The sequence below is a fragment of the Camelus bactrianus genome, chromosome X (assembly GCF_048773025.1).
Source record: "Camelus bactrianus isolate YW-2024 breed Bactrian camel chromosome X, ASM4877302v1, whole genome shotgun sequence".
Classification (NCBI taxonomy): Eukaryota; Metazoa; Chordata; class Mammalia; order Artiodactyla; family Camelidae; genus Camelus; species Camelus bactrianus.
This window is the reverse complement of record NC_133575.1, coordinates 28,110,105-28,136,655: the sequence shown is the minus strand read 5'-3', so window position 1 is coordinate 28,136,655 and position 26,551 is coordinate 28,110,105. Positions and strand designations below refer to the sequence as shown.

General features: G+C 37.9%; 1 protein-coding gene across 1 annotated transcript in view; it reads right to left on the bottom strand.

Annotated features, from left to right (window-relative positions):
• The window catches only part of CFAP47 (cilia and flagella associated protein 47), a 423,400-nt gene extending 398,689 nt beyond the window's left edge, over nt 1-24,711 (bottom strand). The window contains exons 1-8 of the mRNA XM_074358969.1: nt 24,517-24,711; nt 20,090-20,241; nt 16,345-16,460; nt 10,759-10,897; nt 8,910-9,138; nt 8,309-8,469; nt 6,558-6,685; nt 3,487-3,722 (exon numbers count right to left, since the gene is read on the bottom strand). Of these exons, the coding sequence (XP_074215070.1) occupies nt 3,487-3,722; nt 6,558-6,685; nt 8,309-8,469; nt 8,910-9,138; nt 10,759-10,897; nt 16,345-16,460; nt 20,090-20,241; nt 24,517-24,711 (1,356 nt within the window). The remainder of the gene's footprint in view (nt 1-3,486; nt 3,723-6,557; nt 6,686-8,308; nt 8,470-8,909; nt 9,139-10,758; nt 10,898-16,344; nt 16,461-20,089; nt 20,242-24,516) is intronic.
• Nucleotides 24,712-26,551: the final 1,840 nt, after the last annotated feature.

The window sequence follows — 26,551 nt, the reverse complement described above, 5'->3', positions numbered from 1 at the left end:
ACTGGGGATTGAATCCAGGACCTTGCTAGTGCTAAGCACATGTTCTACCATTGAGATATATATCCCCACCACCCAAAGCTGGTATTTTTTTAAAAAAGAATCTTACCACACTTCCAAATACTCTTTGACCAGACCATGGCAGTCAATGTCCCTCACATTTTCTAGACTGAGTTTTCATTAATTTGAAACGTATCAGTGCTAGAGAAATCCAGAAATGTAGAAGGCTAAAAATTATGTTAGGAAATTAACTATCAGCTATGGGTTTTTTTTTTTTTTTTTGAGTTTGAAAATTACATATGCCATGGGGAGTTCCCAAGAGCCCCTCTCAATTTGAAATTCCCAAATCGGTTTCAGAGATGCACAAAAGTATATATTCCTTTTTATGCCCAGAAAATTATGTGCCGACCTAAATTTAAGTGGCAAATATATTTCAGGTCTGTACTGTATTATAGAAATTAAACACCTATGTCAATAAAACAATTTTCATTTAATATGGAAGGAAATGGCCTTTACTATACCCTCTTTAAATTCCTTTCTCAACAATGAGTTATTACCTGCTCATCCACATATTTATCCGTTATCACACATGCATCTTCTCTAAACACAGAGATTTCCCCTCTACACTCCAACGGAATTAGCCTTTTCATATCACATCCACTTAAATTGTTGGCTATCCTCATTTTCTCAACACATCCCTAACCTACTGTCACTAATTTTATTCCTACCATATATTAAAAGATAGCCTATTGGTATCATTTTCTCATATATATTTCACGCTATAAATTGTCTCTTGTCTCCTGAGTACTTGGCTCATTCTTAAGATAATGCTAGTCAAAATTGAGGTTGCAGGCCACAATAGGTTCTGGAACTTATTCCAGCTAGCAAAAATAAAGGATCACAAAGGGTGCAGGACATATCCTTCCACATTATAAATTCACCCAGCCTTTGTTTCCTTTGTGCTATTATTTCCCATCTTTTCTAAAAAACTGCTATTTTTAAATCTTTCACTCATTTTGCTCCTCTCACCACTTTGTGTGTATGATGTTTTTCCTCAACTTCCACCCCCACTCCCTCTTGCTGGTATAGCTTCTGCAGGAAATTGATAATCAGTGTCTTTCAGCTTCAAAATCTTTAACACTTGCAGCTGGCTGCTAAGAGAAGTTGACCAGATTCCTGGGATCCTCCCTTCTCAGTTTCTGTGATCAGAGAAAATCAGCTATATTTTGCAAGATATGCATGTTACTGGAGAAAATGGATTATGTTAGTAGGATTAAGAGACTTAGACTAAAGGAAGTCTAAGAAGCCATTAAAAAGAAAATGTTTCATATAATGTGGTTAACACTGGTTTCTCTGTGAAGACTAATCAGCTCTATTGAAATTGGGGAAGGGGGTGTCATCCTAATGAAGGAAGAAGTTATATATATGAGCTGCGTGCCTTTAAACATGTATACAAAAGTTCTTGATCACAATTGGGAGAAAGCTATCAATAACTTTAAGAACCATATCAATATGAAGCAGAGGAAAGATAACATAAGAACCTGAGGTAAAACTGAAAGCACCCATGTTTGCTACTGTTTAGAGCAAAGCCCGGCAAACTTCTATAAATTATTACCATACAGTAAATACTTTAGGCTTTATGGGCCATACAACACTCACAACTATTCAATTCTGCCCTTGTAGCATGAAAGCAGCTATAAACAATAGGCAACACATAAGAGCGGCTACATTCGAGTAAAAGTGTACTTAAAAAAGAAAAAAAGATCAGATTTGGCCTATGGACCATGGTCAGCCAACTATTGGTTTAAAGGATCTGAGAAAGAGCTGAGTAGTGAGAATGAACAAAGCAGCCCCTGACAGCCAGAGGCCAGCCTGGTGCTCACAGGTGTGCCTCGGTGTTCAACTCTTCCGCTCTGCACAAGCAGTGCAAGGTCTTGGCCAGTTAAGTACCATATGTTTCCAGTTTGAAAATTCTACTCAACCTTCAAGATCTGGCTCATCTATTACAATCATAACCTTTTTACCTGGCTGGAAGTTAACACATTGTCCTCTGAGTTTCTATTATCACCTTATTACAAATTTCTTTTAACCTATTTTGCCGCCTTCTTGAACACTACCCGTTTGTGTTTATGTCTTACACTTTTTTAGTACTTTTAAAAAACCTCTTACCTGGCTGAACGTTGTAGGAAAGGAGGCAACACGAATGGGCTGCCCTTGGCAAGGGGCCTGGCGGCTCTGGCTGAGTCCCCTCAAGGCTCTCACCACTACTCAGTGACCTCACTGGTCTGCTCATTGCGCGGAGGGCTTGTGGCTGGAGCCGGAGCTGGAGCCCAGCCCGCGGCTGCAACCAGCCGAGCAATGCAGGACCAGCCCTACTATGCCGCCACGCCGCCCACGTGGACCCTGCTAACTAGCAGCACTGCCCCAGGTGGCACTGGGCCTGCGGCGGCCAGACACACCCTTGCTATGCCAGCTGGAGGCGCTCTACGAGTCAATCCATGACCACAAGCACCTGTACCAAGGCCTAAGCCAGTCATCCTCCCTGCACTCAGACAGCTCCTACCCACCTGACGCTTGCCTGTCTGATGACAATGAGCCTCCCAATACCAATCTGACCCCCCACCCGCCACTCCTCACTGGGCTCCAAATGCACAATGACCATGACCAGTGGTTGCAGGGTACCTTACAGGCGAGCCTCTGAAGAGCTGAGCTAGGGGGAGGGGAAAGTGGGGCACGCATCCCTCAGCAAGTACTCAGACTACAGTGCCCACTTTCCCCCATACCACCTCACCTCACAGAAGGGCAAAGCCTGGACCCCTCAGTGGCAAACTGCCACCATCCCGCCTCTCCTGTCTTGGGTTAGCTTGCACTAGGGCGGGCACCAGGGCTCAAGCCTCTGCCTGTCACACTGAACCTCCACTTCTCCCACATGTGTGCACCCTAGCTTGCCCAACCTTCCATCTGGCAGCGGGGCCCAAAGCATCCTGCACTCCCGTCGGCATTTCTGGGACTGGGATGAGTCCCTGGAGCACCTCCTTTTCTGTTACTGGCAGCTGCTGGCTCAGATGCATCGCACCTCTGGTCTCTGGGTCTCATTGCTCCAGGACCCATTCCTGCATCTAGGAGGGCCAAGGCTCTGTGTTGGATATTTAAGCTTAGGGGCCAACCTCCTGGGTACGTAGATAAATACACTCTCACTCACACTCTCTCTCTCTCACACACACACAAATCCTTAGAAGCAACAACTATGTTTTATAGTTCTTCACATACCCTACAGTGTGAAATGCTTTTCCTGGCACATGAAAGGCACTTAACAAATAATTATAGATACTGTGTGGGTGCCAAGACACAAGTATTCATGACTAGGCCACAAAAGAGATATAATTTATAAACACTGGTACAACAAATGTAGTTTTTAATTTTCTGTATGGCTTTTTAGCCAACCTTAAAATATTTAAAGAATGTGAAAGCATAGAATAGTTACCTTACCTGCATACTTCCTTCATCAATCTTGCCCCTTTGAGGATCAATTTTAAAATGTGCAGTTTTCTTAAAGTGGTACATCACAGGAAGTGATTCAGATCGATTTTGCATAACACACTGAATCTCTGAACGTCCACCGATGAAACAAGGTGCAAAATTAAGGACCCTTCCTGGATCAAACTGTAATAAGACAGGAAGTCCTGAACCTGTCAGGGCTAATTCCACTTTCTGAAATTGATCACCTGTAAAAGCAATAATAGCTTTTTAACATAAAAAGTGTTGTAGGAATCCATAATATATTTGCTCAGTGCTAATAATGTCATCTGAAAGACTTGATGAGACATTGGTAGTTCATTCAATCTTTTATTCAACACAATTATTGAGAGCCTTCTCTGTGCCAGGTACTCTCCTAAGCTTTGGGGATACGGTAGTGAATAAAACAATGTTCTTGCTCTCAGAGAATTTACATTCTACTGAGATGACAGTCACAATAAAATAAATAGGAAAGGTAGGATAAGACAGAGTACAATGTCTTGGGACTAATCTTTTATATGGGGAAGGCCCAAAAGATCTCTCTGATACGAAGACATCTGAGCAAAGATATAAGGGATTGTGGAAGCAAATCATGTGAAAATTTAGAAAAAAAGAGAATTCCAAACAGAGAGAACACCAAGTACAAAGACACTAAGGTAGGAATTGCTTGGCGCATCCAAAAAAATAAAAACAAAAACCCTCAGGAACCAAGTATGACTGGGGAAAAGCAGTGGTAGAATGGTAAGAGATGATCAGATTTAAGATACACTTCTGAGGGTAGAGTTAAAAAATATACCGATGAATTGGATGTAGCATAGGAAATTGAACACATGATGAATGATGATGCTAAGGTTTTTGGCCTGAGCAACTGAAGTGATGGAACTGTCATTTCTTGAGACAGGCAGGACTGCAGGAAGGACGGGTTACAGGGGAACCAGTTCTTTTTTTGGACATGTTAAGTTTGATATGCCTTATAGACATCCACATGGAAATGTCTTACTAGGTCACTAAATGCATTTGCAAGCTTAGAGTGAATATGAAGGAAGAAAAGGATTGGAGTTTTGAGGGGAGAAGGTGTATGATACTAATCTCAGATTGGGAGAAAGTAAATGAATGGAGGAAGGCAGCAGGAATGGCAAATACCTTAAAGGACCCAGTTGGGATTAGTTATTATAGATATATAGTGAAACCTCATAGTCTGGTTTTGTGTTTTTCTCCAGTCCAATCAGATTCATAGGTGCAGCCTTACAGTAGGCTGAGAGTTGAATTTAATCAGATTAGAGATTTTCCACTCAGCCACAGTGGGAGTTGGGCCAAGAGATTTGTGTGTACTAGGAAAAAAGGTAATTACATTAATGGAGAATGGAATATAAGCTGGATAATAACATAAGCATGAAGTTTTGGAGATACCAGAAAGAAGGTAGGAACTATGGATTGTGGACTCTAATGGAGTCAAGGTGTTAGAACAAGCAGATAGCTAGATATGAGCAGAGAAAGGCAGACACAGATCAAATGGCAGGAATTGGGCAGAAAGGAGGGGCACAGGCAAAATACAAGAAACCATACATCATGTAAGCACCAGGGGTCCCTGAACAGAGAAAGAAAAGCAGGAACCTCTGGGTTGATAAAGTGGTCACACCTTTTGGGGTGATGAGTGACCTGGAGACCAACAAAGAAAGGTGAGAAAAGGAAGGAATTCCCAGTGTCTGAATGTAACCTTTTGCTCATTATGCCCTCATCTCAATAAAATTACCCTTGCAGATCAGAAGTACCCATTAGGCACCGACACCATGACACTTCCGATCCAGACTAAATAAGGACAAAAATCCCTCCTCCCTTTGGGAAGGTGGAGTTGGGATGAAAATCAGTGAATATGACCCCAAACCCTTCCCTCCCCAATAAATATTCCGCCCATTCATTTTTACACCCTATGCACCTAACTTGCCAAAGAAACTCAGGGCAGCCACTTACCTGAGCCTGCCTGCTCTCCCCTTGAGAGTGTACTATCCATCCTTAAATAAATTCTCACTTTAGTTTTTTTTAACCACTATGTCTTGTCTCTGAATTCTTTCTGGGACGGGACAATAACCTGGAACACCAGTTACATCCTCCAGCAACAAAGGAACAGTTTTGCAGAGAAAGCACTGTAACTAGAATCCCCCAAAAGAGTCTGTATTTCCTCACTCATGTCTTACTAGCCAATCCTAGACTACATTACCTTTAAGGCAAACCTAGCATCTCTATCTCTAGCCACTGAAAACTAGATTGACTTGCAAGCCTAGAACCATGACATAAACAGTAACAGAGCAATCAATTGCTGCCCTAGGAACAGGGTTCAGCCTAGCTCAGTATCACTCGTACTGATATGCAAATCTTCTAGACTCTTGACTTGCCATGGCTCACCTTTCTGGATTTCATCCCTCATCTGCCTCTATATTTATTTTTTTCTTTACTCTGTCTTGCTGAAGTGAACTCCAATTCCCTTTTCCTCACTGCAACCCACCCAATATTACTTGAAAATGTAAAAAGTGTATTGCATCTTTACATGTGGCCAGCAAAACACATGCACTTACCAATATCCTGTAATAGGATATTGTATCCTATTTACTAAAGCTCTAGGTCTTGTACTTTGACTGTCACTGTATGTAGATTCTAAGAGAGCTGAAGGTTTGACAGAAATGGAATGAGTCATTTATTCCCATATAAATTGCTAAGAGAAAACCTAGGTTTACATAGGAAAAGAAGCCAGGTTGTTTTATTTTTTTTCTTTTTTTATTCCTTTAACTCTAGATCATCATGTTTATCTAATGTCATTAAAAAAGATAAAGTCATCTAAATTCTGACTTGGAAAATTATTATGTAAATGATTCTGAGGTTGACTTCTTAAACATACCACAGAGGACGTTTTAAGGTCTCCCAAAGTTTGCATTTTTCTTCTATTCAATAATGATGTATTTTTATTAAATTGCCTCTATAAATATTGCCATCCAAACTCTTAATTTAAAATCCTATACATTTGATCATAATGTTCATTCCACACTTACTTTTGATGGTTTTACTGTTATCATCTCTCAAAAATCCATCTTTACTTCCTACAGACTCAAATCTTAAAAAGACAGCATAGTCCTGCCTGTGTGAAGGATCATTATTCATTTGACCATCAATGATTAGTCTGTAAAACAAATTATGATCAGTTATTTCTAAAGCAAAGATGATATACTTTATTATCTCTCAAAAGGAAATATCAACCTGATACTTAAATTTATGCAAACAGATGAAATTCAGGAATAAAAAGATGACTGTGATCCATTTTCAAAAATTACTGCACAAGACATAGAGACTTGCCAAAAGAAGGCTACACTCACGCTAAAAAAAGATCCCAAAAAATGAGTGAATGATGATATGCAAGACAAGAGGAATTTAAATAAGTTATCAAGGTCTGGTTCCAATGCCACTTTCTATGTAAATGATTTTCCTTCCAGGCAAACTTCATTGCTGTTCAAGTCTCTGCAATAGTCCTTCTTAACCCCTAGGTGTAACTGCAAACCTCTGTTACATTTCTGTCTCCTCCCATGGACTCAGCACATACTGGTAGCCACATTCTTGTCAGAGGAGAACAAGAAATTTGGAGAGTAAGATTTGGTAGCAGCAAACTCTTGTCAAAGGAGAAAAGGAAAGGAAAGATGGGAAGAAGGGAAGTAGGACCAAAGACAGAGATGGGTTACATAATAGGCTTGTGCTTGGGCAATCTTTACTTCCTTACCTAGAGCTCAGCGTTTCAGCAGTGGATACTCAAACATATACACAAAAGGCTGATGTGAAATATTACATAGGAATTCAAACAGCATATTGAGGACACCTTTAACTAAGACTTCAAATCATACTCATACCTATGAGTTTATGCTAGACTTTCAAAGTTAACATGCTGTAGTGAAAAAGAATATTTAGAATGTCAAAGATTATGTATTAACAGAATCTTACGGATTCATCAAAGAAATTTCCTGCATGAAAGGATGATTAATAAGGCAATTAGATTGTACAAATAGAACAATTACTTGATTTATTACCCTCCTTAAATTGAAGCACAACTTAGTCTTCAACAAACAGTTGGTATCACCAAGTGACCTTATTGCCACAGAGAGAAATACATTAAATGTTGCCTTCTTACAAAGGTGAACATACTTAAACTTCGGTCAGTTACTGTCACACATTGCAACCTCTCAAGTATAGCTGAAATTGCTTTATAACAGCATTTCCAAATATATTTTCAAACTAAATAATCAAACCAAGTATACAGAAATATATACATTGGCAAAAGTCCTAAATGTCTGTATGAATTACAGCAAGTGTGGTTGATTCCAGCAGCTGCTATAGGTTGAATATTCATGATAGTCAGTAAGCATTTGGCCCTGGGAGGAGCACTGCATCCTCTCTGGAGGCACCGAAAACACACTGCATGCCACTGGCCGTCAGCTGACTATTTCTGTAGGGACAGTGGGGTCCTGGATGAACAGGCTGGTTTGCGGCCACAATCCAAAACAACCCCAAACTCCCACTTCCATCACCTCATTTCCACAAGGTCTGGAGAGATTTTTAATTTAACATGAATTATTTAGAAACATATTTTAAATACTGGAAATAATATTAACCATGTTATAAATACTTAGAATCATAGTAAGAAAAATCCAATTTGTGCCTTTTGACATTTTTTACTATTAAAATCAGTCTGACAAATGTATGGTTAATGTACTTTACACCAATAAGTAACATCACAATGGAATTAATTTTTGCTTACTTTGGGCTGAAACAAAATGTAATTATAATCTTTTGATAAGGTAGTAACCTTCCTTCATTAGGAACACAGGAGATAAAAGTGGTAACATCTATGTCCTTTATTTTCCTTAAGTAGGTAAGATTATTTAAAGCAACATCTGTTCTTTGTCGAGTATTTGTACCCTGTAATAGAAAATCAGAAATCAAAGAGTATCAAGGCAAAACACAAACACAATAAAATATTTTAAGATGAGGTCATAAAATAATTATTGAACTTCCAGAATCCAGATATAGAAAATATGTCCTTAAAGTAACATACATAAATTTTATCAAGGCACACCATAAAATTTAAAGAACTATTGAAAAATTGATTAGAACAGAAACCCCCACAATTAGCCTCTCATCTCTAAGTAGTACTTACCTGGTTTACTTCAAATATAGATTACTATCAAGGTTAGCTTAATTTACTGAATTTTTTGAGGTCACCCTTGAAGACACATGAAATGCAATTGTATCTATCTTCATGTTAAAACCTATTTAGAATAATTAACAGGCTTGTTGGTTATTAATCAGTTCAAAACAATCTGTTTCAGAACATAATCTCTGCTGTACTATTTACTTACCAATTCTTCTCCAACTGAATCATCTTGCATTATGGCCACCCAGTTTATGGGTTCTGGGCTATTATTGTACAGAAGTGCTTGTTCAATCTTTGAAGCTCCAAAGAAAACAGAACCAAACCTTATGCATTTCAACTTTGCACCATTACTCATGTTTAATAGTTCAATAATCTGCTCAACCACATGAGCTTTGATATTTAAGAATACATCTGGACGATCTTGCAAACTCACTCTACAAGATAATGAATTATACATATATATTTTAATTAGAACTCTATATACTTTATTTTTCTCCTAAATGTTTATATAAACAGAAATTTTACAAAATCACATTATAATTAAAATTCAAAGGCCTAAGAGCAGTTCCTTTCACAGATATGCCAGAGACTGTCACGTCCTTCTGTCTGTCTGAATCTGCACAGTTGAATGGCATATGTGCCACCTAATTCATTGCCCCCAGGAAACAACAAAGATGGAAAACAATTGCCTGAAGTGACCCCCAAAAGAACTTACTGATATGTCCATATAACCAATCATTCTGTAAAGACTAGAGTTAGATGGGATAATTTATATGGTTTCCTCTAGTTCTGGAATTCTGATCCCACTTCCCCAAGTCCATCAGCCAACCTCATCTCCACCCTAACAACTCAATTCTTATACAATAAAGTATCTTAGGATTCTGCAAAGCAAATCACAAATCAATTCCAACATTCCAAAACTGAACTCAGGACCTTCTCCCAAGACCTGAACCTCCTCTGACCTGCCCTTTCTATAACCAGTCACTAAATCTAGTGAAATCTACCTGCATAATGTACCTCCAATCTGAACACTTCCCTCCATACTCCCAATTTATCATGTCTTTTCTGCTTTACTATTATAGTTTCCAGTCTGGATACCCACTTCACATCTGTACTCCTTAATTTGTTTTGTACACTGCTATTAACATATCCTTTCTAAACTGCAAACTAATCAAGACACTCCCATCTTAAAACGTTCCTAAGATTCCAAAGCCTTTACAATAAAACTTAAGTTCCTATCAGGGCTCACAACTGTTTCTCAAATATTTTTTGGCTATGACTTTCAGTAAGAAATGTATTGTATATTGCAGTGTAGTACACACACGCACACACGCGCACACCCGAAACAAGTTTTACAAAACAACATTTGCCCTTACTATGTGAGGTGCATTCTGATATTTTCTATTTCACTGTGTCAATACTGATGGTGATGCATCAAAGTGATTGCACATCCTAATGAACTGAGATATACAGCATGCAAAAATGATGTCCTATGAGGTCCTTAACTGGAACTCTGCACCATTCTGTTCTTCTGGTCTCATCTCTCATCACTCCTCACCTCCATTCCATCTCTCTGCCTCTTCATTGCCTCAGATCTCATGGTATGTAACACTGTCTATTTACCTCTAGGAATTCAATTCTACTTGCTTGGCCTGAAATCACTCCTCTAACCCACTCCCACCACCAAAACACTGGCCCCACACAAACACACACACACACACTCAGCCCAAGTCACATTACTCCTCTTTGCCTGGCTAATTCCTATTCACCTACAAGTGTTTGGTTCTATTATCACCTCCTTGGTGGAGCCCTTTCTTGATCCACTCCCTCCCCTCCACAAAATCCAAACTAGGAGTTCCCATTATGTGGACCCATATGCCATCTTCCAGTTTTTCCCATTTTTGAATCCCCAGGGCTTGGCAAATAGTAGAGACAAATGCTGACTGAAAAACAAAAAAGCTAACATACATTCAAAGACAAAAGGCATATATGAAAAGTGAAACAGAAAAGTATTAACTGCTATACTAGAATTAAGAACCATAGTATACACTCACTTTGCCACTTCATTTACAATTATGGGCTGGTCTGCACAGAAATCCACTTTAATAACCATTGATGACTTGGGTTGCACAATACCATTATTTGGAAAAAAGACAATGGGTAATTGTCCTTGATATTCTGTTTTAAACATACCTGAGGAGAACAAAAGTAGATGGTTTACATTTGGATCATTACAGTGTTACATTCACACTCTTAGTAGGAGACAGACACACATTACAGAGGATATGGTCTACTATGGACCAAGAATCACGGTTTTGATCATAAGTCCAGTCTCTGGAGTCATCCAACAAATGTGAACCTACTGCTAGGATTCAACCCTCATCAATAGCTACAATATATTGTCTGCTTACTGTGTTCAAATACTTACACTAAGAACTGTGCATATGTTATTCTATTTAATCCTCATAATGAAATCTATGATATAGGTTCAATCATGAACACCATTTTATAAACAAGGAAATAGAAGTTTAGAAAGGTTGAGTGACTTGTCCAAAGACTGTGGTAGATTAGACTGTCAACCCCAAATCTTCACCCTTCTCTGCATCCTTACTGTTACCCTCCCAGGGACTAAGGTATGTTTTCCTACCCCTTGACTTTGAGCTTGATCATGTGATTTGCTTTGGCCAATAGCATGGGATTAGAGTGACAACAGGCCAGCTCCAACTCCAGGTGTTCCCTTGTACTTCTATCATGGAAAGTGTTTCTCTTAAGTAGCTGCTTTCCCTTTGGCCTGTGCCCCAGAATAAGCAATTGCGGAGCAGAGCCACCAGCTCACAGGCCTACAGTAACAGAACAGCCCCAGCTGCCTCAGCTTTAAGCAGAGCCACCCAGATAAGACCAGCTTAGATCCATCAAGTTCTAGCTAATCTGCATACAAATGAATAATTAAAAACTAATTGCTTTTTTTAGATACAGAATCATGGAGTGGTTTGTTACATAGCAACAGTTGACCACTGCAGCTAGTAACTAACAGAGCTGGGATTTTCTCTTGGATGTTCCTGACCACAGGGCTCACACTTAAAGCCACTGCCATTTCTCTAGAGATGAAGTAATGCAATTCACACAAGGAAAGGGCAAAAGGAACGGATTTCTAGAACCAAATAGCATATGAGAAGGAAGCTACAAAAATTTCTTATTCTGAAAGCAGAATTGGCCCATAATTTATGGTAATGTTTGGGGCCTGTATTAGAGCATGCAATCCTTGAGATCAGATACTCTTCTTCATCCCTGTGGTCCTGGTACCCCACATAGTGCATGGCACCAAGCAGTGCTCAAAATGTCCAACAAGTGGGAAGTAGCCAGTCCTGAGATTCTTTAAGATCATTATACAATATGAACACAAATGAGCATGCTGCCAAAATAAATCACCTTGAAAATTCCCAATTCACCATTTTTAAGTCACATTTGATAACATTTTCCAAAATTATTCATTTAACTTAGGAGAATAAAATATTAGCATAATAAAGTTACTAAGAATATAAAAAGACGATAAAACTTTAAGTACAGAGATGATCTGATGAAAAAGACAAATTTACAGTAACACAATTTGTTAATCCAATCACTTTAGAGACATGTTAATGATATATTTAAAGTTTATTGTTTTCTGCCATAAAATAAAACAAAAATTGGTACAATTATATCCATTATAAATAAATATTATTGACTCAATTCTCCAGAAAAAGAAAACTCTGTGAGTTCAGTTAAGGCTGAGTCAGTGAAATAGTTCCTCTACTGTAACCACTTTGAGCCAGGTTGACTGAGGAAACGTGAGTGTCCAGGAAAAATCCTAAGGATTCACTTTTAACGTACTGAAAAAAAGGACAGCAGTCTACAAAAGAGAATAAAAGAGGTGGAGAAAAAGAGTAATTCTAACATCTATAGTGAATACTTACTGAACACTTAATATATGTCAAAGATTGTTATAATTAAGCATTTTATTCATCATCACCAGAAGTATGGGAGGAAGGCACTATGTTTATTTCTAATGTATAAATGAGGCAATGAATGTTTGAGAAATGTAAATTCCTTGCCTGGCCTCCCAGCCAGTTAATATTGCAAGCAAGATTTGGGCCCTGAAAGACCTCACTCTAAGACTTAAACTATTATTAACCACTATTTCATATAGAAGAGTGATGGGTCATAGAAGGCCAAATTTTGGGTTTTTTTCTTTAAATTTTCAAGACAATAGCTGTGGCCAACTGTGTCAAATGTAGCTAATAAGCCACGTCAAATAAAAAGACTTGTCTGCTGAAGACACTTAGGAGAGCACATGGGATGTGAGGGCACCCATAGCTGTGGCTAAGATGAAGGATTCTTTGCACAAACCTGTGTTTTTTCAATCTGAATTGTTCTACCTTCTCTAGAAAAGCAACTTAGGCACTGAGTGGTGAAGTAGTCATTGTCACTTTGCCTTTACTCCCTCAAAATACTTTTAGAAACAATTAGATTTTTGTGTAAAAGTATTTCTAAGATCAAGTCAGGGCCCACAGTCTGTGGTTTAATAGGATTCTACTGAAAATCAAGTCACCTACCCAAGGCCATCGTTACTTCTTATGCATGCTTTTTATTTTTTATGTTTCCTTGGGTCATATCAAGGCATATAAAGGATGTACCAGTCTCCACATATCTCCAAATGATTAAGTTTTGGAGACTTCAGAATGCTCACATGGGATTAAACAGGTTACTTCTGAGTTCAATCACCTTTCATTGAAAACTTAATGGTTCTTCTTGGAAACTCTGAGAGATTGTTGATTAAACAAAGGCTTACTGAATGACTGTTATATCCCCAACATTGTGTTACACATGAAAATTATGTTGACATTCCATGACATCAGTTTCCAATAAAACAAAACTGAAAACAAACAAAAAGCACTGAGAATAAGTAGTGGGTGCTTCTCTGGGTAGTTAGGGAGGATCTCAAGGACTACTCCTGGTTTTGGTCCATTTTAGCAAACTTCCTGACTTACAGATGATGCCAGACTTTTCTAGACAGTGAAGTAGAGAGAGGATGCTGATGATTGGGGGAAGAGGGACAGCGGGCATTAAGAGCAAGAGAAAGGTCACATGTTTGGGGCAAAACACCAGAAATAAATCTGAGGGATGATAAAAGGTAGCTGTTCAAACCCAGAAATGGTGTGTAAAGATCACACTAGGGACTTTAGAGACTATTCTTCATTGTAATGCTGTAGCAGAAAAATACTAAAATATTTAAGAATACTGAGGGGAAGAGGGAAATGATTGCAATTCAAGGCATGTTCAAATAATATTTTTTTCAATTTTTAATGATAAAATACTGGGAAACAATAAAATCATAAAAGAGAACATGGAGTTCACCAGCTCACAAAACACTAATATTAGAAACATTTTAAAGACTGAACCATGTCTCTTCAAAATGAAAAGACAAGTACTACTTTGTAAACTTAGGAGACATTCTTTGTGTAAGAAAACAAAATGTATTCAACAATGTTCAGCTAAATCCATGGATGATTACTCCATAACAGACTATTAAAATAAAACATCATGAAGTTGTTATGTAGATATTCTCTGGGATCTACGAAACAGAAGAGAATAACCTCAGCAACACTAGCAGAGAGAGAAAATAAAGCTGTACAAAACATGAATCTGCTGAGCGTGGCTTTTAAATGCCCTATTAAGTATACATATACAATGGTAAATATGATCTTTGATTCTAAAACTATAAAATACCTCACATAAAATCCTTTATGAAAATTTTATTAAAATCATTTTTGGTCACTGAATCTATTTTCTGCATAAGTGTTTTTCTTCATGAAAATACATTATTGTTCTTGTGAATATTTATATATTATGTTTGTGGGTAATGAGGACTTTATGACACTTTACAGGCACTTGCTACTGTGAATATAAAACATACAATCAATTTTGGTTAAGGGTGGAAAAAATAACACCATTCAACTTCAGGAATGAGGGACAAAATTAACACTAAGAAAATGTGTTTCATAGAAATCAATTTGTTTCACTTTGTAACATAATAGTAACTAACATTTAACAGTACTCAATTATAATTTACCAAGTACAGTATTCACTACAAATACTATGCACACAAAATATTAACACAATACTAAAATTCAATGTGGATTACTTTTTCGGAAAGGTATTGACCAAGGTCTGAGGCTTAATTTTATTTTATTAAGTAAAATAATACTAAATATTCAATTAAAATTAAAACCATTTTTGTTTTACTTAGAGAGAACTTTTATATGTAATAAAACTATACACTGGGGTGAGACTTTAGAATAAAGGCAAGATATGAACAAAACTTTGAAGGATTTGGAATGGACAACACTTAAGAGAGATTTTAGAAAGTAAAATAATACAAATAAAATTCTCTCAATTACGTATATCACTGCTCTAAAATACAAGCAGAGAATCTAAAGGACCGTACAGCCCATCGTCAATCACCATAAAGGACTTCATCCTTAAAGTCAGACCACAAATGAGCTTAAAATTCCACAACCCCACAGGCATCAGAAATTCAATAATTTAAAAACCAAAGCATGCCAAGTGAAACAAGCAACATTCAAGGAGGGACAATTTTCAATTTTATTTATTCATACCCCAGGAATAAAATCAGTAAAATGACAGACTGCCTCTGTTTTAATAATTCCCACTGTCCATTCAAGCAGCCCCAAAGAACATCCTCACTTAGTGTACGAACTAGTTTGGATTTAAGACCTGTTCTATGTATCCAACAAGCAGTCTCATTGAGAAATGCCCTCCCTGTGTGGAGCTAGTTCTCATCTCAGCTTGGCAGAAATATTAGTCTTGCCATCCCAGATGTGGACCATCCAATCAAGAGAATGCAAGGATACGTGATTTTACGCCACTGTATACTATCAATGAAGAGTGTGCATGCATGTGCAGACATGTGCACACACACACCCTATGCTTTTATGGAAACTCTTTGGACACAGTAAGAATCTCTAGAAATAATCCAGTCTGGAGAAGAGAGATTGAGACACTTAGTTTTTCAATAAAAAGTAAGAGCCTTTTAGGCATCATCGTATGAATTCAAAGTTGAATGTGACAGAGAAAAAGCACAAATATTTATTGAGTGCCTGTGATACGTACCATATTATATTCTTAAGTACATACAAAATTAACCACAGTACATTTTATTAGCCGCAATTTATAAATGAGGAATCCGAAGTTCAATGTCCTTAAAGATACTTGCCCCAGATCACACAGCTAGTAAGGCACTGGGCCCTGATTCTATCGCTGGATAACTAAGGACTATGTCACTTCCATGACACCATCTTGCCTTCTATCCTCAGGGAGATCATCAATCATCTGAGAGTCAGGTAGTGTTAATAAGAATCATAAGGAGGTGGAATCATCTTTCCTGAAATTGCCTATCAGTCTTCTACAGTCATCTTATTTAAGGGCTTTCAGTGTTGAGCTATCTCAAATGATAGACATCATTTTGAGGGTGGGGAGTGGTGTGAATCAGAGAATCTATTAATTACACAAGGTGTACATTTCAAATAATACTAATTTTCTTCCAAAAGAGTAAAATAATTTATATGACAGAAAGTACTTACCTGGCACTGTGCCATGGTTAACGATGTTAATCTCTTTACAATGTACTTTATTATTGGCAACCAAAATCCCAAAATTAACTTCTGACTCAATTTCCAGTTGACAGGATGGAATCAACCTAAAGGAGGAGAAAATAGGACCACATCATGAATTTTAACAATTATAACCTCATGGTTAAATCTACAGGAGGACATATACAGACATTTTAATCTTAACTTCTTAAAAGATAATTCAGTTTCCTTACAGGTCTACCGGTGGCACATCTGTCAGTAAAAGGAACTGTGAAATAAAGACATGAAAAAAAGGTAATGAGGTGGGGAGGGTATAACTCAGTGGTAGAGCACGTGCTTAGCATGCACAAGGTCCTGGGTTCAATCCCCAGTACCTCCATTTAAAAATAAATGAATGAATAAATAAATCTAATTGCCTAACCCCCTAAAAATTTTTTTAAATAAAAAACTATAAACTCTTTAAAAAAAAAAGATGAGACACATTTTAAACAAAAAAATCAGACTTCACGCATAAGTACACGGTATACCCTCCCAAGTACTCACTTTGAGAGTCTACCTACATATGTCAATCAGTATTTTTGTACATCAAAACCTATATGGAACTCTGTTTTGGAATCTCCACCTAAGCCTATAATATATTCTTTTGCCCCTCCTCAAAAAGGGTGGGACTGATCTTAACAAAGTAGTTTGGATGATGCCAAATCTGATGAAATAAAAGCAGATGTGATAAGATAAAATACCTTTTGGGGACTAAAACAAGGTCTAAGAGGAAAAGGATACAACTGATTTTTCATATGTGTCTCTAAAGGGCTCACTGTAGCATATCTTTAACATATGCTTTCAAATGCATTTTAAAAACCCATTCTAATCGTACATACACATCTCATAAGGATGGCTATAGAGAGATAGATAGATAGATAGATAGATAGATAGATAAGATAGATAAACAATTTATGGTTTATAAAGTACCATTAAGTATATTATCCTGTTTGATACTAATAAAATTCCTGAAAGGTAGGCAAGTACTACAGCTCCTACGATTTAGTTGAAAAGGCAAAGACTTAAAAAGCTTAAATGATTTCTCTGAGGAATTATCCAGATAAAACCTTGTGAACTTAACCATAAATCCATTTTGTTAGACTTCAGGTACATTACCCTTACAAACCTAACAATAGTAAGAATAGCATCAATAGTAAATATAGTAATAACTGATCTATTGAGTCTTTAGATAATGTGCCAGACAGATGAATTAAGTGATTTACTCCACTTTGGATACAACCTCCAAAGTATAAATATATATATATATATACACACACACACACACAATCATATATACATACATACACACAAAAATTCATAAACAAAAATACCTGAACAAAACATTCACAAATAATGCTTTATGCATTGGTGGTCTGGGCCTTCTTTCTGGGACCCGTGTTTATAAGTGGTTGTGTATTCTTGGATAGGTACAGACATTCCAGAGATCAGCTAGGACTGTTTTATATATGCTGCATGTTCTAAGAAATACCTATGTTCTTCTCATAAACTTAATTTTGTGACAGGAAAAGGAAAGATCAATGACCTTAGTGTATACATAATTGCACTGAGAAAGAATGCAGGATCTAAAAGAGGAACTAGTTATACAAATAATACACAATGTGAAGCTGAACATTTTTTTCAAACTATTTCTTGAGCTGGATGTGGATGTGTATCTTAAGAATAATTTTTTCTTTTTCTTTAATGGAGGCACTAGGGATTGAACCCAGGACCATGCATGCTAAGTATGCACTCTAACACTAGCTACATCCCTCCTCCCAAGAATAACTTCCTAAGAATCTTCACAAACACGCACATGTACATATGTGCATATACATTTTTATGATTTACCTTAGAAGTAAGGGCATGGTAATATATAACTGTTTCTCTGGCTTTCCTATTGGTTTCTCTTCTTCTGTATAAAAAACTTGTTCTGGCCCCATATGCAATACAACATGTCAAGATAGTTGACCTCTGAGGACAATAAACTATCTAGCCACCTATCAAGAGAAGTGCCTCCTGATTCCTAATACTCTCTGCAAGATGAGTTACCAATTCAACTCAATCTTAGGGCCACAGTTGAAGGAAATTCTGTAGAAGAACGACCAACACACCAATGCCATGTACTCAGGTATGCTGATAGTTAAAGAAATATCTTACAATGGTACAAAGCAATAGCTTAATCCTTTCCTAACGTGTCAACAGTTTGATTTGCAGATGACATGTTGTGTTGAAGCAGAACTTAACAACGTGGAGAACCAAAATAATTGCAGATCTAACTTTAGTTTATGAAAATGAAAAAACATAAGGGAAATTATAAAAAGGTACATGTCTAAAATCAATATTAATATTAATATTCCAATATTAACTCTGATAGTGATGGACAGAAACAAAACAATAACATCAATGGAATCATATTTTGCTGGGGATAAGAAGGAACATACATAAAAAAATACTTAAAAATTTTAACAATAACTTTAACACGTAATTTTATAAAGAACAGAACTGTACTTTTTTCTGCATAGAATGAAAAGGACAATGTTCTGGTCAAATAAATAATTTGTATCAAAGTTAATCTCCCAATCAGTTACTTATTTCTGTGTTATATTCATTATAGTGGTCGATATTTTTCAGCCAATCTCAAAAGAACACTATCTTGATTTTTTTGAAGCCAAACATCCACATTATTTAAAATTCCATGAAGTAAATATGACAATAATTTAAAATTAAAATGTGACTATGAGTTCACAATAATCCATTTAAGAATACATGCATCATAAAAGCAGAAAGTAGAACGGTGGTTACGAGAGGCTAGGTGTGTAGGAGAATTGGGGAAATGTTGTTTAAAGCTACAAACTAGGAACTGGTAGATAACTAAGTACCAATGAGCTAATGTACAGCATAGTCATCACAGGCAAGAATCTACTATAAACTTCAATGCTGCTAACAGGCTAGACCTTAATTGTTCCCACCACAAAAAAAGAAATGATGACTATGTAATGTGATACAAGTGTTAGCTAACCTCATGGCAGTAATCATATTGCAATGTATAAATGTATCATATCGACATATACACCTTTAACTTACACAATGTTATACACCAATTATATTCAAATTTTAAAAAAAGAAAGAAAAGTCGGATGAGAAGGAACAATCATTGAAGAAGTATAGTAGAAGGGAAGTCAGGAGAATAAAGTGGCCCACAAAGGCAGCAATGGTTAATTGTGTCTACTATTATGGAGAAATGGAATTAAGATGAAGACAAAGGAGGTAGCCATAGACTGGCAACATGCAAGCGCCATTTCACTGGAAAGCTGGGGAAGACAGCTCATCTAGAGTTTGTTGAAGTGAGAATGGAGAGTGAGATTGTGGAGACAGTAAAAATAGCATTCTTTAATAAATCTTGCTGTCAAGAGGTCCAAAAAAAGTGGTGGAAATAAAATAGGATGTGAGGTCAAGGAAAAAGGAATATATGCAATTGTTGAACTTTTTTAAAGTGATTTTAATTTCAAAAACAACAGAAAACTTGTCTTCCATTTGTTCTGAACACCACAATTTGCTAAAAATTTGTTCCCTAAGTTCAGTTGTAAGGAAACTGTAGAAATAAAAAGCACTATTAGAGAGAACATATGATATTACTTCAACCCTTTTTATCTGAAGAATGCTCAAAATGTTAGCATGAAATATGAAGAATACATACCCAATTAGAGGTATCTCTAGTGTTTTATTTCCTACTGAAATAAGTAGTTGGTCGAAGGTGTCTTCATCTTTATCAGGATGATATTCCACTATAGCTGTCGTCTGAAGGCCAGATGCAAGGGCTTTATCCAGATTGGTCAAAAGCAGTTTGAACTTCAGTGGAAGAAAAAAAAATCAAATTATATATCTTAACTGCTAATAAGAAAATAATATGAGCAACTATAGTTAGGAGTGTACATTATTTCAAGAGGTATATCAAGGCATAGGCAATATTCCTGCCCTAAGGGCAAAGACTTAATGACCGTATTTTTACCTGTCAGATTCTAGAGGCTTCAGATATGCTTTTAATGGTACATGAATTGAAACTGAAAATGCAGTCAGTTGAGAAATATGTTAATACTCATGGGCTCCTTTAGAAGGATGAGGTATTAAAATACAGGGGAAAAAAAGGAAGAATAATCTAATAAAAGTGTTACTCAATCTATATATACATAATATATACATACATGCATAGATACATACATAAATACATATGACATTTTATACACTCTTTGCATAAGGACTTAGACTTCCCAATTTGGAGAAAATATAACAAGGAATAGACCAAAGAGGAAAAAGAACTTTTGTTCTTGAAAAACATTTGCTAGACTCCAGGAAAAATCTGAAGGGGGAAAGAGAAGAACTGCTGTGTGTGGAGTCCTTCTGATGGGTCAGGCTTCCACATCTATTAGCTCACTGAATAAACTTCTACAGTCCTGTATAGCGGATACTAAGGCTCCCAGCAGAGAGAGGAGAAACTGGGACCTGTCCAGTGCAGCTAAAGCCTCAGTGAGGATTCAAAACACACATCTATCTGACTCTAAAACTTAAGCTCTTCCCCTACAGCTAGAGTCTCTCTCCTGAAAATACAATCTCTTACAGGAAGCAGACTATAGACCCCTTGAAAACTAAATAATGTAAGACAGGAACTAATCAAGTATCATATGAGTGATGCAGACATAAGTATCATGAAAATCCATGAGAGAACATGATGGCTGTGGGCTCAAAAGGAGTGCACTTAACCAAGGCTTAGAGGATGGATGTCAAAGGTGGAGAAGCAGCAAAAAGGTGCTCCCTGTGGGGGCAGGAATAGCTCAGGCACAAGCAGAGAAAATAATGAGCAAAATACTCTCTCAGCAGGCAGCTAAGAAGCTAGCCTTGCTGGGCAAGAGCTTCAGTCAGTAACAATGGAGGGCATGTGGAAATTTATTATTCAGGGCTTTTCATGCCATACTGAGTCTAAGCAATGCTTCCAGCAATGAGTGATATAAAGCACAGGTGCGATGTGTCGATGGCACTGCTCTGAAAGCATCCTACTTTCAGCAAACAATGATTCCAATACCTCGTAACCACCACAGCCCAACTCTCCACCTCCCAACAATCACTAAACAGTAAGAAAACAAGGGATAGGTTACTCCCCACATAGGTCTTTGGGTGCTAGAAGCCCACCTATCAGGTATGACCATCTACCTTTAAAACCGCTCTGTCTTCAAGAAGGCAAACTGGTGCTTCAGCAGCATGTGATTTGGGCTAAACTACGTTTCTGAGCTCCCTCAGTGGTCTGAAAAGGTGTGTAAGGCACCACCCCAACTCTTGAACTGACTGTTGAGGTAAAAGGAACAATTACTGGGAGTCATCTGGACACAGGTCCAAACTATAAAGAATGCCTGTAAATGCAATTGGTATCCAGGTAGGAAATAATCTGGAGATAAGACTTGTTTGAGAAAATAAGAATTCACTTTGACCCTTAAGGATGGGTAAGATCTGGAAGGCAGTGATTCTGGGGAGGGAGAGGTGGGGTGAAAACATGGGTCAATAGAAAAGGAAGTCTGAGCCACGGTAGATAAGAGGACAATGATGAGTAAGACTGGCCTGACTGAACCGGAGGTCACAGGAGTCAGCACAACAGTGAAGATAAGGATTGTGTCTTCATAGTTTCTAACAGCCACCCAGAGATGGCATACGGCACTGCATGTGGCACACAGTAGGTACTCAACACACAGGCGATGGCAGGATCTTGAGTCAGGGTGGAAAACAAATACTGCTCTGTCAGGAGAATCATGTTCTAAGTAATTACAATACTGCTGATAACAATGCCCGTTACATAGCACCCTGCTTTTACTTTTTCTTTTTCCCTCAAAGACAAGTTAATACACTTTTTTCTCATCTATCCTTTCCCTAATTCCCTTTATTCCTCTGAAGGACCAGGAGAGCATACCATGGTCTTGCAACAAAGAGAAGTCGACATTGATACTGAGCACATGGCTTTGACCCCTAACTAGTAAGCCTGGAGGGCCATTCTCTTGCCAATGTTGTGGAGCCCCCTGGCACTCTCTGGAGTCATAAAACCCTCACCACTGGGCTCTCTGTGTGCATGGATCCATTGACACCTTAACACCCACTCCCCACTGCAGGACCCTTCACATACCTGCATTTCTGCAACACAGAAAACATTATCTCTTGATGTGTGTTTACCCTAACAAAACTCATCGCCCCAGGAGATAGCCCATCTCACAATACCCTAGGCAACAGGCCTCACATCCTGCCCTGATCAAAGTCATAAAACCTATTGTTCAGAGAAGTCCTTAACAGATCTTACAACCAATCAGGTACCTGTGCACCAATTGATCACGCAGTCCCTACTCCTTGTGTGCACAGCACCCTCCTTGCAATAAAAGACCCTGCACACTCATCCTGGGTGCTCAAGCAGGCACCTCTCGCCTGTGTGGCCCACTGTTACCTATAGCAGCGTAAATACTAAACTTTCCTAAACTTTTCTCAGACTCTGGTAATTCTTCTACCAACCCACGTGTCACTGTTGCCATGTGTACCTACAACAAAGGTCAAGACCTGTGGTCTAAGTATAAAGTGAAATAAAACTTAATTATATTATTATTCTTCTGACTACATAAAAACCACACATACAAGTGCCTCCTGAACATCCATAAAATAGTGTTTGCCCACATCTGGGATTTTTTGCCAGCTTGAGTTTTAAAAGACTGTATTTTCAGATATGCATTCAATTATTCAATAAATATGTATTAAGTTAGTGAAATAATAAACTTTTTCTCTAATTTTATAGTGTTTGGACTAATCACGTACTTCTCGATTTAAAGAGTAGTTAATAGTCTCTATGATGTACTATTTTATTACAAAATAAACACATTACTATTGTTAAAACACGCAAATACAAAAATCAATAAAGAAGAGTCCATTTATATGAAACTCAAGAACTGACAAAATTAATCTGGTTTGTCACAAATCAGTATAGTGGTCACCTCCATGGGGTGATTATTCCAGGTACTGTAGGGAATCTTCTGGAGTGCTGGAAATATTTTACGATTTGATCCAAGTGGTGGCTACATAGGTATATATGTATATAAAAATTCATCATTTTACTTACAAGATTTGTGCTCCTTAGTGTAGGTAAACAGTACATCAACTTTTTAAAGTGTAAAAAGTAGAGCATAAAAGTCCTTTTACTCATTTCCCTTCTAACCATTACTGTACATTTCTCTATGTATATATATGTAATTTTAACTAACCAAATCATAGACACCTTTTCATTTCTACACATCGAAGTCCAGCTGCATTCAATACTATTTATCATTAAGACTATCCTATGAAAAAATGCAGTTATTACTTACATAACAAAAATTCTTATCACCTGTCCTATAGCGTCTCCCTGAGAACAAGTGATCATAGTAAACTAATATTCATTCACACAGATACTCTAAAATAACAGTGAGACAGAGATGAAATTCTGTCAACTTTTAAAGCAGAAGATAGGGATAGCCTCTCAGAACATTAATTTTGCTGATAATCAGACCTGTACTGACTCCCTCATTAGTTTCTAAGTCTTATGAGGGCAGAGCTGTCTGCATCCTACACTCCCACACCTACTGCCTGTTATGTAGCCAGTGCTCAACAAATGTGTGTTAGAATGTGAAATGATAAACCTTTCCACTATCCTACAGTATCTGGAGTAATCAGGCACTTTATGATCCAAAGGGTAGCTAATAGAGAATCTGCTGTCATAAATCTACAATATCGTGAAGCATAGATTTGGGGCTGTTAAGAGGAGAGAGATACGGAATCCTCTTCCTTTCTCTTGAAACTCCCAAAGAAATTGGGAGGCTCCAGAATAACTTTTCTCCACCCTGTCTCCCAACCCCAAGCAAAAAGGAAAAACAACGAAGCAAACCACCAAACCAGCCAGCACACATAATTCACAGAGACACCGAAATCACCAGGAAGTTCAATCCTGCCGGCATGCCCGCAGGAGTCGGGTGCCCACTCCCCAGGGTAAGTTAGAAGCCCAGGTAGGGGGGCTTTTTCAAATCCGCAGCCCTCCTGAGGACCTTCTTCCAACACCCCTGGGGGTGTTACCTGTGGTTTGACAGGGTCCTGAAACCGGATCTTCTGATTGCATCGGCCGAGATTGTGTACGGTGACTGGGAGGCGGTAGACCTTCCCGGCCAGCGCGTCCAGGAACTTCACCTCCGACGGGGTCACCCGCAGCTGCAGGTCCTTCTTTGGGGTCTCCAAGCCCCGGGCGACGAGGGAGCTCCTCTCGGTCTCCATAGCCGTCCTCTAGGGAGCCGGCAAATGGTTGCGGATTTGACCCAGGAGTAGGGTGGACGCTGTCGCTAGGCAACCGCCTGACACCGCGCGGTAGCCTCCGGCCCAACCGGCTTTGGCGCGCAGCCTAAATCGCGCGAGTTGGCGACTCCAACAGAGACTGCCGGCGTAAATCCCCAGGATCGCAGGTGTCTTCAGATAAACTGGAAAACGTGCTTGGTAGCCCAAATCCCAGAGGCATCTCATCTTGCATTGCCTGGCAGGATTTTAAGATGGCATTGATGGATAGGCACGCTCCTAGATCTCTCAAGATTAAGCTTAAAGACCATCTACTTTAGGATCTACACAGAAGTCTAGCTTGAGCCAGTCTTATGGAGAATGGGCAGGAGGCAATTTTGAGAACTGACCCTTCAAATAAATATCTTTGTAGAAAACTTAACCACAACTGTTTTACAAGGTTCCCATAGTGCCAAGATAAATAAGTTATTACTTCACTATAAAGCAGCCCAAAATATAAAGACAAGTTTTAACATTTCTTAGAATTGTTGTTGTCAATAGTTGAAAACAGTGGAAGTAGTGGTCGTGGTCATTATTATTTGCAAATTCTTATGAATTGACTGATTAAAAGCATCTTCATCATTTTTCAAAATTCTATATATTTTGGCTTAACAAGTGGCAGACGTGAGTCACACCTGGAATTTTATGCTAATTACTACTATGCTACCACATTACAAACCCAGTCCATATCTTTGAGCCCCTATGCAGGACAACTGCACAGTGCTGAAAGGACAACAGGGGCCCAAGGAACTTTACTGAACCAAGACCACAGTCCATACAAAGCCCTTCCATCAATTTCTGCAAAAACTGGAAGCTCTAAAGAGTTCTCAAAATTGCCTCCTGTCCATTCTCAATAAGACTGGCTCAAGTCTAGACTTCTGTGTAGATCCTAAAGTTAGAGATGCAAATCAAATGGAGAACAATTTTGTTTCCCTATTCTGTTGGTACTCTCATCAACTAAGGAAGAATGTCACATAGCTTTCTCCAAGTTCACTATGCCTAGAGCTCAATCCATTGCCCTTAGTAACTATAACTATGCCTTCTTGATTTTTCACCCACTTTTTAATTTACTCTAAATGTAAATTTTAGATGAAGTAGTCTAACATTTGCATCACATGTTTAACTCCAAAATGTATTGTCCAATTCCTATTATCAAATAATGGCCATAAAAGGCATATTTTAGCAAACTGGAAGTGGTTTTTAGCCAAAATTTTCAACTACACATGATTATGTAGTTACTTTAAGGTTGGACAAATAAAAGAACAAGAGATTTTTACCTAATAGCAATTGAAAAGATAAAAGTATCTTACATATATTGTTTTTTAATATGGAGGCTTCATGGAGAATGTTCATTATATATCATGGATGAAATGTGTGTGTTCATCTTTGTTCAGGTTTCCAAGGCAGCATAGTTGGCAGGACTTCTGTATAAAAAAGTAGGCATTCTGACTGGAATAATTTATATTATAAATAAGGCTCAATTTTATTCCTCATTATAATAAATGATGAACTTGAAAGTTAAGCAGACATCCTGATGTCCACTGCAGACTTGCCATTCTTCTACTCTGAATTAACTATATAATTAACTGAATTAACTATATAATTAATTATATAAAAGAAAAAAATGTAACTCCTATCAATTGACTATAAATTTTGCCATGTGAACTACACATCAGAAGTCCTACTTTATACCCAGCTACTGCAAAGTCTACTAGTGGGTAGAGTTTCTGAGCACTAAGGAAGGGGTAACATTGAAGAGGTAAGCAAAATGATCCCCAGTAGAATA